The sequence below is a fragment of the Papio anubis genome, chromosome 6 (genome assembly GCF_008728515.1).
Source record: "Papio anubis isolate 15944 chromosome 6, Panubis1.0, whole genome shotgun sequence".
Classification (NCBI taxonomy): Eukaryota; Metazoa; Chordata; class Mammalia; order Primates; family Cercopithecidae; genus Papio; species Papio anubis.
Window position 1 is genome coordinate 27,987,654 of NC_044981.1, and position 16,726 is coordinate 28,004,379.

The 16,726-nt window shown below is 40.4% G+C and overlaps 1 protein-coding gene across 6 annotated transcripts; it reads right to left on the reverse strand.

The window, feature by feature from the left end:
* Positions 1 to 3,977: 3,977 nt before the first annotated feature.
* ZKSCAN4 (zinc finger with KRAB and SCAN domains 4) lies at positions 3,978 to 15,584 on the reverse strand. 6 transcript variants are annotated; one of them, XM_017957713.3, is made up of 5 exons: positions 14,670 to 15,583; positions 12,733 to 12,880; positions 11,105 to 11,187; positions 10,029 to 10,152; positions 3,978 to 9,043 (listed from the first exon to the last, which is right to left on the reverse strand). In XM_017957713.3, the coding sequence occupies exons 1-5, from the start codon at positions 15,225 to 15,227 to the stop codon at positions 8,184 to 8,186; spliced, it is 1,773 nt and encodes a 590-aa protein (XP_017813202.2). In that variant the 5' UTR covers positions 15,228 to 15,583; the 3' UTR covers positions 3,978 to 8,183. The 6 variants fall into 6 exon arrangements, with proteins under 6 accessions (XP_017813202.2, XP_009202917.2, XP_003897288.2 ...); XM_009204653.4 differs by having other exon boundaries at positions 14,892 to 15,580; XM_003897239.5 differs by having other exon boundaries at positions 14,805 to 15,579.
* Between the last annotated feature and the right edge of the window lie 1,142 nt (positions 15,585 to 16,726).

Consider the following 16,726-nt stretch of genomic DNA (forward strand, 5'->3'; position numbering starts at 1 on the left):
TAAGATAGCTACAATGTCACTAGGTGACTGAAACGTTATGTGGCACATGACTATATGAAAGGACAATGCAATCTATAAAATGCTGCATCAAACAAATAGAAGGAGATATTACCAATTTTGCATATAATATGCCAAGGTAAAAGGAGTATCTGACATACTGGTGAGAGAGTTTTAAGTTGAAGTTTTTGTGAGACTTTTTCTTTTGCCTCATTTTTTAAAAAAGTGTATTACAGACTGTATTCACATGGGTTTTAAAAGTAAATTAATATTAAAAAGTAAAGGTTTCTGTATTGAATGAAATTCTCCATTTTTTTATATATGTCTCTACCCAACCTAATCATTTAATCATACGTAAATTCCATTTGTTCTGCAACAGTCTCTCAACTAATCCATCTAAATGTTCTTTGATCCTAACTTCTTTCCTTCCCTGCTCTTCCCACCCCGCCTCACTACCTCTATTCTGCTCTCAAAACATCTCCCTCAATTGTTTCTTTAGCTCTGTTTGAGAACTAACATTGAATTTTAAAAATAACATTGTTGTGAATAAGGAGAGTTTTATTTCTTCCCTTCCTTATTTCCCTTTCTTGTCTTGATGCAGTGGCCAATCTCTCCTGGACAATGTTGGGCAGAAATCATACTAATAGTCATCTTATTCCTGATTTTGAATGGATTCATCTATGATTCATATCATATTTGTTGTGAGTTTCTGATAATTATCCTCCATAATATTAAGAACATTCCCATTTAGTCCTCATTTACTAAAAGTCTTTCTCACAAATGGGTATTGAATTTTATCAAATAATGTTTCTGCATCTGTTAAAATGATGGTATAGTGTTTCCTCCTTTGATCTTAATGTGAACTAACAGATTTTCTGTTGTTAAAATATCAGTTTTTCGAGTTTGTTAACTATTCAAATTTTTCTATAGCCTAAGTTTTTGTTTGCCCTCTGAATTTTTTTTTTTTTTTTTTTTTTTTTGGTGGGGGGACAGAAACTTGCTCTGTCAACCAGGCTGGAATGCAGTGGCATGATCTCAGCTCACTGCAACCTCAGCCTCCTGAGTGGCTGGGAATACAGGCCTGTGCCACCATGCCTGGCTAATTTTTGTATTTTTAGTAGAATTGGGGTTTCATCATGTTGGCCAGGTTGCTCTTGAACTCTTGGCCTCAAGTGATCCGCCTGCCTTGGCCTCCCAAAGTGCTGGGATTACAGGTGTGAGCCACCCCACCTGGCCTGATCTATTGATTATTGGGAGAGGTTTGTTAATACTTTGCTGTGGGGAAAAGACTTGTCAATTTCTCCTTGTATTATGTCAATTTTGCTTTGCATATTCTAAGGTTATGAGTTGAGGTATACAGAAGTTCAGGAATTGCATGTCTTCTTGACATGCAAATAAATCTTGAGGAATTATTCCTTTAATCATCATGTTTTTATTGCTAACAATGCTTGTGTGGTCTGATATTAATGTAACTAGGCCAAAATCTTTTAGAGATTATTAGCCTCGTATCTCTTTCTCATCCCTTCGCATTTTAAAAAAATGATTTCCTTTGGACATCGAGTGCACAGAATTGTATTATTCATATTCCTTTATGTGATTAATAACACACTGATATCATTGGTCCATGTATTAGTCTATTCTCTCATTGCTCTAAAGAAATACCCGAGACTAGGTAATTTATAAAGAAAAGAGGTTTACTTGGCTCATGGTTCTGTATCCTGTACAGGAAGCATGATACTGGCTCTGCTTGGCTTCTGGGGAGGTCTCAGGAAGCTTACAATTGTGGGGAAAGGCAAAAAGGGAGTGGGCATGTCACATAGCCAGAGCAGATGTAAGAAACAGAGGGGGAAGTTGCCATACACTTTTAAACAGCCCAGTCTCACGAGAACTCACTATTGCAAGGACAGAACCAGGGAGGATGGTGCTAAACCATTCATGAGAAACCCACCCTCATGATCCAATCACCTCTCACTAGGACTTGCTGCTGATACTGGGGATTACAATTTGACATGAAATTTCATGGGGACACAGATCCAGACCATGTCAGCCCATGAATGGCATGCTTTTGATTATTACTTTCTTAATTTAAGTAGTTATTTTAAATAATTAAATTAGCACTCTTTAACCTGCCATTCAAAACAAAAGACCTTGAAAACCACATATATATCTAATCATTTGGTACTCCTTATTTCAGCCACCTGACTTCTTCCAATTGAGGGAACATCATCCTGAAACCCAATTTTATCATTTCTCGCTTTCCTTTTTTATATATAATTTTATTGCGTATATATGCATTCCTAAGCAGTATGTTTTTTAAATTGATTTTAATATCCTTTTACAATATTTTTATGTCCAAATCTTATCTTTTAACTATGAATCCCTTTCATCCATAGATATTTTTATGATTATTGATTTATTTCCACCACCTGATTTTGTCATTCTATTTTTCATGATCTTTCTTTGAGTTTTTAGTTCCTGTCTTGTGTTAATTTGTATTTTCTTCTTTTCCCCCATTTACATGTTTGAAAACCATACATTTACACATGAGCATAAAGTGTCCATATACCCACCTAACTTGTGAGATTAGGAAACTAATCTCTTTCCCCACCCTTCTCCATATTATACAAAACTTGGAATGCCTCCTATCAGCCCCCTCCAATATTATATAATATTATTGATTAATACTTTATTTCTTCTTGTTTTTAAGCTTTTCTTTCCCCAAAGTGATCATTGTTATTATCATTGTTGTTACTATTGGATTTTTATCATCAATGATTAACTAGGTTTCCATGTATACATTTTAACAAATTGGTTTTACTCACTGGGGCTTTCTTGAAGATTCATTTTTCTTCTCCCTGAAGCACATGTTTCAGTGGTTTGTATAGCAACTGCAAATTCTCTGAGGCTTTGTGTTAACATGTTTTTATTTAACCTTTACCCCTGAATGGTAGTTTCCATGTGTCTGCAGTAAGTTAGAGAGCCCTCATTAACTCAGTCTGCTCAGGTTGACAGTTGTATTCTTCAACACTTTAAGTACTTCTTTTTAGACTTTTATTTTAGGTTCAGGGGTACATGCACAGGTTTATTATATAGGTAAATTGCAACAGAGTGAGACCCCCACCTCAAAAAAAAACAAAAAAACAAAAAAACAAAAAAAGAAAACGCTGAGGTCAGAGAGATAATGTGAAGCCAGACTGTGAAGAGCCTTGCCCATTTCTGTAAGGGCTTGGGCTGTTAATTTTGGTGAAAATGGAAACCATTGCAGGGTTTTGAGTGGAAGAATGATGTGTGTGATCCGACTTAGATTATGCAGGGATTTAAAAAGGGTTACTCTGACTGATATACTGAGAAGAAACTGTAGGGGGGACTCATTTGTAGGCTTCCATAGTAATAATCATGGGAGAGCAAGAGTGGCTCAGACCAGGATGGTAGCAGTGGAGGTGGTGAGAAATGATCAGCTTCTGAATCTACCTTAAAAGTGAGTTACAAATCAAAACCTAGCAGGTTAAAATAGAGAGTAGCTCTCAAGCTTTTCCAAGGCAAAGACAACATCTTGTTCATCTTTATTTCCTTAGTGCCTGAGCATAGACATGACATAAGCAATTGGGGGTTGTTGAATGAATGGTTAGGAATACATAACTTATTTAGAAATAGGGAAAGCCTAGTATTTCTGGAAGCAGATATGCAAATACTTTGGCTGTCAAGAAATCTTGATTTACTTAAATAATACAAAAGAAGAAGTTGAGTCAGCCAATTTCCACATTCACTGATCTAAGAGGAACTCTTTTAGGTGCTGAGGTTACAATGAAAAGCCAGTCATATATCTCGTATATTTCATGTGTCCCTCGTATCTCTCAGCCCTTCAGCAGGCCTTGTATACCCTGTGCTATAAGTGGGTCTGTAAGGCTACAAACTCCATTTCCCAGGCTCCCAATGCTTATGGGCAGAACTGGTGGGAGAGAAAAAAAGGGAGAAAATTGTTAACGGTTTTAATGCTTTAGTTAATACCTGAAATGATAGTTATTATTCTGACAGTTTGGAAATTATGCAGTCCATTGTCTTATTTAATAATTCATTCAGAGGAAAGGAATAATCATATGGTTTATTACTTGTATACAAGTAAGTTACATTAGGATTGCTTTCCTAGATCCCTGAAAACCTTGAAGTACCAACCTTAGAAATGGCAATAAAAACAGGAATTTGAAAAAATGTGCAGAGGATTTTGGGTAATCTTCCAATTCAACAACATACACAGAACAGGCAGGAATATACCCCAGTGTTCAACCATTAATTAAGAAAGGAGTCCAGGAAATCTTACTGCATTCAAATTCCAGGGTCATTGGTTGATATTGTAAATAGAAGGGGACCGCAAATGCCAGAAACCAAGTAAGAAATCTGGGTAAATACAACAATGAAAGGATATTTCTATAATAAGGGAACATGATACATATAAAAAAAAAGTTCACAAGAAAGTAGTCATGGAAAGTATTCATCCCAAAAAAGTTCTGTCATAGCAACTCCCTTTGAAATGTACAAAAGAGAAACTACTTATACAAAGCTGACTGAAAAATAAAGCTTCCTCATTTGAATCTATCAGACCCAATTTTGACTATCATGAGGAAAAACAAAAAATGGACTAAAATAGGTATTTAGAGAAAAGTAGATAAATTGCATTTACTTAGTGGTTAAAGTTCTTATGAATAATTGAGGAAATGGTACCATGTAGGTTTGGGAAATTATTAGAAGATAAGAAGACCAATACTGTCAAATAGTTACAGGATATTTTTAAAATATAGTTTTTACTATTAAATAATTATAATTCCTTTATATGGAGGTTTCCATTAACAAAGTGTTCAATCTCAACTTCTCTACCAATTAGCAACATTTTCAGAGTTTTTACATAGCACTTCTTATTTGTATAAGCAGATCCTCAGAATCCTGTGAGGTAAGTTGTCACTCCTACTTTTTTTTTTTTTTTCACTAAAGGAAGAGGCAGAGAAAGTCTTTTGCAGAATTATATACATCTTTGCCAAAATTAAAAACAAATCCAAGAGTGCCATTCATCAAAAGCTTTTTTCATTATAACCATTCATTCTTTTGAAGTAGGAAAAAACGCTATAACCAGTTACTATTCAAGCAAAGGGAGAAAAAAGAAAATAGAGGATTTCTGCACTGCTTCGGTTACAGAAATGAAATAGAATGGCAGACTAGTCACCACTAAAATTCCTAAAAACAATTTAAGAAAATATGAAAAGTGACATTTTATTGTGCTTTATATACTGCTTATATCTTAACTAAATAGTTTATTTTACTGGATCTGATTTCACTGGAAAATAAACTTTTTTGGCCATCCTTTTCAATAGGCTACAGATAAACCCATTTTATAATTCAGCTATTTATAAACACATACCTCTGTTTTATACAAAACTGGAGTATCTAAAAGACTGTAAGCAAAATAATTTTCTTACTTGATATCATATAATATACCAGATAAAGTTTCCTAGATAATATTTTGATTATGAAATATCATGGCTCCCTAGTGCTTACTGAATAAAATTTAAACTTTTTGCTCTGGCACTGAAGGCTCCTACAATGTCCCTATCTCTTAAAATTTGCTTTATTTACTCAATTAGACAAAGTTGTGAGTCCATTCAGCTTTCTAACATGTAAAGCTGTCCATATAATAATAACAGCTTGCACAGCTGGAAGTATCATTTTCCTTCTCTGAATTTCTACAAGCCTCAGTTTACCACTCATAAGGCATTTATCATTGCACTGCCTTATTTGTGTGCAAATCTTACCAACCTGATTGTACTAAAGGCCTAAGCCCAAGTGTGTATATACACACACACACACAAATAGAGGCTTTATTTCTTCCCTTGTCTAGCATAGCAGACACTGAAAAGTACTTTTCAACAATATTTCCCTCCGCTACAGAGAAGACTTTTAGGCTTGGAGGCGCAGGAGTGAAAGGAGGCACAGTGGTCCTTAGTTAATCTCAGGAAGTTATATTCGTATAATACTTTCTGGTTTGTAAAAAGCTTTCACATGTATCTCTTCATGTAACATCAGAAACAAATACCACAGAAAAGTGAATAGAGTTGTCTGTAATGAGTTTGAGTGTGTAAAATCAGAGCTATTAGCAAATATTTAGGAAAAGTAAAAATTAAAGGAGAAAAGAAAGTGGCTAGCTTTGTGGAAATAACATAAATAAAGCTAATTTTAAAGAAATTAAAAACCTAGAAAAGATTGAGTGGAGAAAGTCTACAGAACTTTGGAATGCTAAAGAAGTTTTAAATTAGACTGAAAAGAAGGAGATAATGAAGGCAATAAACGATTGTAGGGAACTAATAAAGGCAGAGCTTTATGGTTTTGAAAGTCTCTGGTCAGCCTGTGGTATTTCAGAGCAGAAATCCAGAAAGGGTATTTGAGAATAGACAAGAACACTATGCTGGTGACTGAGTAAAACATGGTCAGGTAATTCATCAGAAGCAGAATCCATTCATGAAAATCTGGCAATGCTGGAAGATGGTAATAGGCACTTGAGCACTTCAGAAATCAGTCTTTAAGCACACAGGTGATTTGGATGAAAACAGAAGATATCAAAACATTCTTATTTCTTGTGAATAACTCACAGCATTGAGCCTTGACATCACATATCAACACTTTGGATATTGTGAAATCCTTTTCATCAGATACCTAGGATTCCCAATGTGCTTCTGAACAGACACATTTTCTTTTTTTTCTTTTTGAGACAGAGTCTCACTCTGAAACCCAGGCTGAAGTGCAGTGGCACCATCTCGGCTCACTGCAACTTCAATCTCCCAGGTTCAAGCAATTCTCCTACATTGGCCTCCCAAGTAGCAGGGATTACAGGCATGTGTCACCATGCCTGGCTAATTTTTGTATTTTTTGAAGAGATGGGGTTTCACCATCTTGGCCAGGCTGGTCTCTTAAACTTCTGACTTCATGTGATCTGCCCGCCTCAGCCTCCCAAAGTGCTGGGATTACAGGTGTAAGCCATGGCACCCAGCCTGAACAGATACATTTTCTCCTACCACTCAAGACGTGAGTTTCTCTCCTTGTAGGCTGCCTCTAACCTGATCTTCCTGTCCCCAACTGATAGTGCAGTTTTGAAACCATGAATAATAATTATAAATATTTGGTATGAATCTTCGGACCTGGAGAAAGTTTAAGCTTAGCTGGCATAAGCCTTGATGCACAGTCAGCTATAAACTGGGGAAGACGGACACAGATGACGTCTTAGCACTTCGTTAGGACCAAGATAACTAAAAGGTAAGAAACAAGATGGTAAGTCTTACAGAATGTCTTCAAAATTCATAATAATCATTTTGATCTAACTTGATAGGTTGATTTTTATTTACCTGAATGTGAAAGATTCCCCCTAAAGCGTAGCAAAATTAATGTAAACTAACATAATTAACATTGACTAAACAGTGGAGTTCTATGGATGGAGCAATTTCACAATGTCTTAATGATAAAGAAGCTGTTTAAGGCATTCTTCTCATCTGTACTATCATGGTAGAGAAATATGGACTCCCCCACCCCAATTCTGAAAACAGTATGTACATGGCAACAAATACACTAGATTGACCCAGAATCTAGAACCTCAGAGAAGAATACATAAACAAAAATGGCATAAGTTAGAAATTTCTCAGAAATACAGACATCAAATTTTTGGAGCTACAAAGGCCATTTTACTGGTACATTTAATAGATGTTTATTAGCACCTATCATACAAGGCACAATGAAGAGTAAAAGACCTCATTGATCCGACCAATATGTGAAAGATTCATTAGAGGCAAAATGAATGGTCAGAGCAGCAGCCCCCCAGATCAGAGCCATCCAACCAGATGTCCTAAAGTGCTAGCTGAGGGCAATTAACAAGTCCAGAAGGCCATTTAAATCCACTGGGTGAGAACAAACTATTCTAGGTCCTACAACTTTCAGACGACTCTCCCATGGCCTCCTATCAAATGACTTCTTCTTCCAATCACTTTCTAGAATGTAGAAGATAACTCATCAGCCAGACTACATTTTCCCATACCCGATGATGTATAGTGGTAAATAAAGCCCTGGTCCACAACTTCTGTAACCATTAAGGGCTCCAGGGTGGCTTCAGTTCAGTGACAAATGAGCACCAGTGTCGGCATGAATACTATGGGTCACTGTGAAATAATTTTTTTCCCTACATGGCTTCTCTGATGTTGAACAAGGTATGAAGTTCGAGTGAAACCTTTTCCACATGTATCACACTGATAGGGTTTCTCACCAGTGTGGATTTTTTGATGTTCAATAAGACTTCTATTCCGGGTGAAACTTCTCTCACACTCATTACATTTATAAGACATGGGAGCCTCAATATTTTCCCACTGGCTTTCCGTCCTACCCTGCCTTTCCCAGGACTCCCCATGCTCAGGATTCTGAACATTTTTATCACCATGAATCCTCTGATGTCTCAGGAGATGTGAATTCCGCCTAAAGGTTTTGCCACACATATTGCACTGATATGGCTTCTCCCCAGTATGAATTTTGTGATGTTCAAGGAGGCTGCAGCTCTGGCTGAAGGTCTTCCCACAGTCATCACACTCATAGGGCTTCTCCCCAGTGTGGGTTCTCTGGTGTTTGATAAGATTTGAGCTGTGACTGAAGACCTTACCACATTCTTCACACTCATATGGTTTCTCACCAGTGTGAACTCTCTGATGAATGACAAGGGCAGAGCTCCCAATGAAGGTCTTCCCACAGTCTTCACATTCATATGGTTTCTCGCCAGTGTGGATTCTCCTGTGTTTAGTCAGGCCTGAACTTTGAGCAAAACTCTTTCCACATTCATGGCAATAATGTCGCTTACTCCCTACAGCATTTTTCTGCTTTCTTTGTAACCTGCCCTCCTGTTCACCAGCTTCTGCACATGTAGGATTCTGGGCAATGTCTTCCCTCAGGTGGCATATCTTCCCATGCTCCTTTTTTGAAAGCTTCTTGACTGGAGGCAAGTCCCTGCTCTCAGTCTGTATTTCAGCACCTGAAACAACAAATGGCCAGCAACCGTGGGTTATGCCCTGCCATGGGAGGAAAGCTCTGTGATGAGTACCAGGGAAGCAAGAATTACAGAAGTCTATATATGCCCAGGATGAGGATTTAAGTGCTAGAATAAGGATGGGAATAAAAGGGGAGAACAGGGGTGCTGGGGAGGAGGGAGACCTAAGAATGAGAATGGGGCCACTGGAAGGGTTCAAACTGGGAATGGAGGGAAAGTGGTGAGGACCCAGGACTATGCAGGGGACATATGTGGTGGTTCTAAGCTCTAAGAATAGTAAGGCAGGGCCATGCACCTAGGATTAGATTTTGAAAGGGCTGAGCAGAGGGTGATAGTAACAGGGCAAGTAGAAGGATTTCTGAAGCATCTGCCAGAAATGACAAAAGCAAAGACTAGAAATTGGTGATGGATCAATGACATGGGCCGTCGTCTCTAACTGTGCCCCAGGCAGAGGCAAAGTTCTCAAACAGAGCTGGCACTGGCACTAGGAGTTCTGAGTTAGAATCCCCACCATGCCACCAATAAGCTATGAAATTTCAAACAATTGAGGTAATTTACGCCTCTGCACCCTCAACCCTAAGGTCAGGGTCTGTAGTTGATGTCTAAGGTTGCTTCTGGCTCTCACATTCTGAATCCATGGCTCATTTCCTGAAGAGGCCCCCCAGCTTTCCTCTTCAGTCAGGGATAGGAACAAGAGGACATCAACATTTACTGAGCATCTCCTATGAGCCAGACCTGTGCTAGGAGTTGTGTCAATTTCACCCCACTTATCCTAACTAGAACAATGGCATGGCAGAGGAGAAAGCAAGGTCAGAAGGAGTAAGAAGCTAGTAGTCAGTAACAGACTTTCAGGAATGGTGATTCTGAATCCAAACATAATGGGGACTCAACAGCTTCTAACAGCCCAATAGGTTCTAATACACAAAAGAATGCCAAGCAATCTTAAGACAAATTAGTGTCTCAGTCTTACCAAGGGAGACCAGGCTGCTATGGTTCTCCTGCTTTTCATCTCTGTAGATGTTCACCTGAGATGAATCCAGCTGTGTCCACCCAGGAGAGAGGGTCAGAGCCACATCTTCCATTTTCAGCAACCCCTAAAACAATAGGTAGTCCTAACTAGCTCCTCTTGCCTAAAATTACTCCCAAAGCAAAGAATGAACATCACCTTTAAAGAGCAAGTGTGGCACACCTACACCGATTTAGCTTTATCTCTAATAACATTACCAAAAACACCTGCCAAATGAAAGAAATATTACACACATTTTAGAATAAGTACTTTCAATAAATATCGAAACAGTCCAGAAAGTGAAAAGGTTTGGAAAACAAGGGTCAATGCAGCAAAAGGAATGGAACTATGTTGAAATTTTTCAAAAGATTCGCAGTATGCTTTGGCAAAGTGAGGGTAGAGGTTCATTTACATTAATAGTTTTAAAAATACAATGAAATCTAGGACTGAAGGGAGAAAAATTAGGGGAAAAAAGGATACTACAGAGCCTTAAACACTGAGATCTTCAAGCAGGACATGAAAGGCCGCATAGTAAATTGAAATCTAGGTTGAGAAAAGATTGTTCATATTGTAATATAAATAACTTTAAGAGACTATGCCTTATCTGACCTTTCAGGTATAAGTTCTTTGAGGGCAAGGGCCAGGCCTTTATATCCCCCACCAACAGCACAGCTTATTATATTTTAAAAAGCAAAACAGAATGACCATCCCAACAAAACTTTCCGTTTGCTTTTGCGGAACTGCCCTTGTTGAAGAAGAAAAATCACATTGAGGAAGAGGCTGACCTAAGAAATGTAGTAGGAAAGATCTGAGAAACACAAATAACATTCCAAGGTTGTTGTGAAACAGGAAAATCCTCTTAGGTGGGCACCAAAATGATGGTAGACAATAATAGGCAACTTTGGGATAGATGAGAAAACTCAAATCCATATAGATCTAGGATAGGGGTGGGGTAGGACCGGGGAGGGAGGAACCTAATGCGGAGCCCAACAGTAGTGAAAGGTATGGGGTGCTGGGGAGGGAGAGGAGCTCCAGCTCACCTGGGACCCTGGAGTGAGCCTGGAAGCTACCATTGCATCTTCTCTGCAGCACCCTCCCTGGGCAAGCCCAGGAACCTGGAGAACTAAGAAGGAAAGAAGCTCTGGATGAGAACTACCCTAGTATTCAGCCTCCCTGCCTTGCAAAATCCAAGTTCAGAAACTGGGGCAGTAAGTTATTGCCAATAAGTTTATACAGAATGTGTTCCTTCCAAAAATGCCTGATTCCCACCAGCTCAAGCCCCAGGGCCGAAAGAAATCTGGTGTGCTCTGCAGATATACAAAAACCACGTGCAGAATCCTTGGTAGGAGTGGTGAAATGAAAGCAACATAACAAAGCTTTCCATTTGAAGACCTTTGGGTTTTGAATTTTGCTAGGAGATGGGGAGTAAAGAGGGTTTTTTGTTTTTGTTTTGTTTTGGTTAAAATGTCTTTAGTAGACATTAGGATGCTTTCTACTTCAGGTATGAAAAACTAGGAGGAGGCCAGGCACAGTGGCTCATCCCTGTAATCCCAGCACTTTGGGAGGCTGAGACAGGTGGGTTGCCTGAGTTCTGGAGTTCGAGACCATCCTAGGCAACCTGGAGAAATCCTGTCTGAACCAAAATTACAAAAAATTGGTGGGTGTAGTGGCCTGGGCCTGCGGTCCCAGCTACTCAGGAGGCTGAGGTGGGAGGACTGCTTGAGCCTGGGATACAGGTTGCAGTGAGCCAAGGTCTCACCACTGCACTCTAGCCTGGGTAACAGAGTGAGACCCCCATCTCAAAAAAAAAAAAAAAAAAAAAAAAAAAAAAAAGAAAGAAAGAAAGAAAAGAAAAGAAAAAGAAAAAGGAAAAACTAGGAGGAGTCAAATAAGGCTTGGTCCAGAAAGGAGGAAATGGAAGACTGCTTAAATAGAACTTGCTCAGACTCAAAAGAGAAGTAGAAGAAACCTTAGGTTTCCCTACAATAAGTCAATTTGCAAGGGGCAGAAAACAAGTTGGTTTAGGCAAGGAACTCTGCTGAGAAACAAAGATTGCATGTTGGATGGCATGTCCAAGTGTTGTATGTCTTAGGAATCGACCCAGATATTCACAGCACGTGAGGAACAGCATGGAACACACAGCTGCTTCCTGTTAAGTGATTTTCACTCTTCTAGTTATAGATTTTACAGGGTTTAGATTTACACTCTTCTATTTGTAGTAGTCCTACTATCTCTGGAATGTTCTGACTGGCTTTACAAATTCTGCCTTACTTTCTTCATAGCACTTACCAATATCAAAAATTATATTATTATTTGCTATCCTCCCTGCTAGAATGTAAGCTCCATCAAAGCAAGAATTCTGTCTTATTGGTGGCTCTCTCTCCAGTACCTACAACACTGGCTACCACAGATGAGGGCTCCCTAAATATATCTTTAATGAATGGAGATCACCATGTTGTTTAAAAAACTGATTATTTCTAGACATCAATTTTAATAAAATAGGATTTACTATGTCCTAGTTTGGTTTGAAATTTCTCTTTTAGACTCAGTCTTAAAATAGAGTCTCTCTGTAAAGAGCATATAAACTGTAAATGGATCTTTTGAGTGATCCTTAAATGAAATTGGATGAAGTCTATAGAATTCATACAACCCAGAAGAGAATACTCACCTCTGTCTTGTAAGGGCTGGGATCCCAGAGATTCATGCTTGAACAGAGCCTTCACTGGTTGGCATTGGTTACTTTGAGACCCTTGAGTTTGTGTCAACAGTGCCATCTTGCAACAGAGCCTTTCTTGCCCTTGGTCACCAACTGGAACCTATAAGTCATTATTTTTAGTTATCTACCCAACATTTCTATGTTTTCCATGTGCAAGTGATTTCTATTTTCTAGGCACTGTTTCTGAAAGCCTTATGATATTAACACAATTCATATAGATAACAACCCTATGAGCTATTATTTTGGATTTTTGTGATAAGTTGCTGAAAACGGAGATGTGGCCCTGATCCTCTCTCTTGAGTGGACAGCATTTTTGTTGTTGTTGTGTCTTTTTTTTTTTTTTTTTTTTTGAGATGGAATTTCACTCTTATTGCCCAGGCTGGAATGTAATGGCATGATCTCGCCTCTCCACAACCTCCACCTCCAGGGTTCAAGCGATTCTCCTGCCTCAGCCTCCCCAGTAGTTGGGATTACAGGCAAGTGCCACCACACCCAGCTACTTTTTGTATTTTTAGTAGAGACGGGGTTGCTCCATGTTGGTCAGGCTGGAATGTAATGGCATGATCTCGCCTCACCGCAACCTCTGCCTCCGGGGTTCAAGTGATACTCCTGCCTCAGCCTCCCCAGTAGCTGGGATTACAGGCATGTGCCACCACACCCAGCTACTTTTTGTATTTTTAGTAGAGATGGGGTTTCTCCATGTTGGTCAGGCTGGTCTTGAACTCCCGATCTCAGGTGATCCATCTGCCTCGGCCTCCCAAAGTGCTGGGATTACAGGCATGAGCCACTGTGCCCAGCCAAGGGTGGACAGTGTTTAAGCAGCTTGCCCTTGTCACCCAGCCTGGGCAAGGTGCTTTTAAGCAAGCTGCTTCAATAAGTGGCAAAGCTAGGATGGGAGCTCAGACAGAATGACTCCAGATCCTGTGGTCTTACCATTACTCTAGGCTCCCTCATCATATACATCTGTGTGTTTAGGAAAGCCCTTTGGACACTGGTGCTAAATTCCCAAAGAATACTAATATATTTTCTAATCTGAAAAATGAGGATAATAATTTCTACTTTATGGGGTTTTGGAGACCAGTAAATAAGATCACAGTATGTGAAATAACCTAACATAGGGCCTGGCACATAGTTATGTCCTCATTAAAAGCAGGTTTCCTCCAGACATTTATAGCTAAATTACAGTTTTCAAGTTGCTGTCTCATGTGCAGCTCAGAATTTCCCACATCTTTTATGAAGAATGAAGCTAAGAGATTTATAATGACTTCCCACTGCTACAGGGCTCGGGTGCAATAGACCTAAGTCAAGAACCTCGGTATCCAGCTCACCAGTTAGAAGGCTTTGGCCACACAGGTCCTCTGAGGGTGTGTGCACAGGGACACAGGACAATGCGAAGAGGAAATAGTCCCTCATAAAACAGGGAAGAACATGGAGGTAAAAATCGGCCCACTTTCTACCAGAGGTTCATAACCAGTGGTCCATGGACTTTCTCCCAAGTGGTCCATGAACTTAGACAGGACAAAAACTAATCTTATTTTTACTGGTCTTTAAGAGAGAGTTAACATTTCCTTCAGCTATGAATGGAAGCAACAAATCAAGGTAGCATAAGCCGTACCCAGGACTTTGTCACCAATAGAACCTGCACATGTTTTCACATCACATTACAACCAGGCAAATAGATGCTCATCACCATTCTGAAATTGCCAATTATAAGCCCTGTCCCTAGGTCTTATTATTTAGTGCACTAATAAAAATCCACATATATTACTTTAATACAAATTTAACTCTTTGCTAACTGTATGTCATTATGGTTGTGTTCTTTTGTAATCCTTTATAGTTTCTTTATATATTTAAAAACATAATTCTGAGAAGGAGTCCAGGGACTTCACCTTACTGCCAAGGACGTTCACAGTACAAAAAGAGATGGAGAACTCCTGGATCTTAAAGGAATGCCCCTCACTCCGATCTGGGATTTCAGGAGGAAACAGACCACAGCGCTCAGATACTAAACCTGTTCTTTCTACCTGCGGCGCCGGTTCATCCAGCTGCCTCTCCAAATACTCCAATAGCACCACCACCTCCTCCCCGCTCTCTGGATGCTGCTCCCGCACCCAGCTCTGCAGATTCCCAGGCAGGATGGTCAGGAACTGCTCCAGCACCAGCAGCTCCAGGATCTGCTCCTTGCTGTGCATCTCAGGCTGCAGCCATTGTCGGCAGAGTTCTCGGAGCCGGCTCAGCGCCTCGCGGGGACCTGCAGCCTCCGGGTAGCGGAAGCCTCGGAAGCGCTGGCGGGAGCGTTCGGGGCCCCGAGCAGGGCTGCAGGATGCGCTCACCTCCGCCGTCAAGGCGGAAGCTTCCTCCTTCTCTACCTTCACGGTCAGAAGCCCCGTCTGGTCTTCTGCAGACTGGGCGTCCAGGGCTGCGTTTTTTCTCGGTTCTCTAGCCATTCTGACCCAAGGCAGTACTCAGGTCTCACTCTAGTTGCGACCTGTATATCTTCAGAGGATTCTGGAAAGGTGGTAAATTGTCCAGTAAAACTGCAAGTGGTCCCCCTCCTCTCATGCCCAGAGGCCCAGGACACTCCTGAGGCGCAGCTGCACAGATCTCTCTTATAGTCCGTGCCCTTGCAGGGTTGTCCTCTGCACTTCACTCTGAATCCCACAGTAAGTATCCCCAAAGGATGTCTGGAAGTGAAAGTGATCACTCTCCAGACACAGGAGGGAAGTTGAGGCTGGAGCACAGGAAGCCTCGCTGGCAACTAAGGCAACTTCCTGGGCTCTCTAGGAAGCTTCTCTCAGTGGTTGTCTCCGAGTTAACCCTTTAGCTACCCTGTCCTTACCACCACACAAGGGAAGGCAGTTAAGGGAAAGAGAAGGAAAGGATGACATACACTGGATCATAAGAAATAGGACTGAGCCTTTAAATCCTGGAAGGATGCCGCTGTGGCTCATATTTCTTTCCTATGTAAAGCTTGCTTAAGCAGCTGGCATAAAATTAACACTAAAATTGAGCTGGAAAGCAGGCGTTCCCCAGAGCCCTAAAAACTCTGGCAAGAGGACCAGAAACATCAAAGCAGCGGAACACATCACCAGGCACTTGCCTGGAGTGAGCAGTGGCTGCCCTTGGTCCTTCCCCACTCACCCCCTTAATCTGTCACTTTTTTTCCTCCTCATTAAGGTCAAACTACTTGAAAGAAAGCCCCCCCCCCCCACCCCAACTGTAGCCCTCACCTCCCACTAATCCTTAACACAGTGTCCCTCTCCCCCCTCACCACTTTGCACATTCTGTGGCTGCTTCTCTGGCAATCAGGCTTATGCTTCTCTCCACCTTCAGAAACTCTCTAGTCTCTGGCTTCAGGGACCCCATTCTCTTCTGCTTTCTTCCTTCCTGTTTCTTCCCAGCCCCCATTCACAGTCAAGCACAGTGGCTAGATACACAGGTAGCCAGGTTACCTGTGTAATCCTGGCTTTACCACTAACTGGCTGGGTGAGCTTGGTAAATTATTTACCCTCCCTGTGCCCGACTTTTCCAATCTGTAAATAGGGAAAGTAATAGTAGATAGGGATGTTACAGGCATTAGTAGGGATTAGATAATATTGAGAGCACTCTTGTGTAAACTGCTTAGAACAATGCCTGGCATGTGATAAACTAGGCCTATCCTATAATAGGAGAAAGCCTTGAGAATTCTTTGAACTAGATGGGACTCGATTTTAAGCCGTAATTGACTGTAAGTTATTTGGCTGGACACTTCAGTAAGCCCCTTTCTGCCCAGTGGAATGGAGAAGCTACAAAATGCAAGTTCAGTAATTTATTAGGGGAAAAAATACCATGTCAGTACTTCCCTGAGTTTTTCTTTCTCTGCCTATGCCTCTATGTTCCAAGGATTAGGAAGGAAAAGAACTTCAGAAAATGAGAGGTCCCAAAGACTGTTGCAAATGAAAACTGC

Bases quoted from the DNA above. Each gene is read 5' to 3' on its own strand.
- ZKSCAN4 (XM_017957713.3), bottom strand. From the start codon at position 15,227: ATGGCTAGAGAACCGAGAAAAAACGCAGCCCTGGACGCCCAGTCTGCA. The intron at 12,881-14,669 runs GTGAAGTCCCTG...AATGACTTATAG, and splicing joins TGAACGTCCTTGGCAGTAAG to GTTCCAGTTGGTGACCAAGG. The intron at 10,153-11,104 runs GTGAGCTGGAGC...CTATTGTTTTAG, and splicing joins GGCTCACTCCAGGGTCCCAG to GGGTTGCTGAAAATGGAAGA.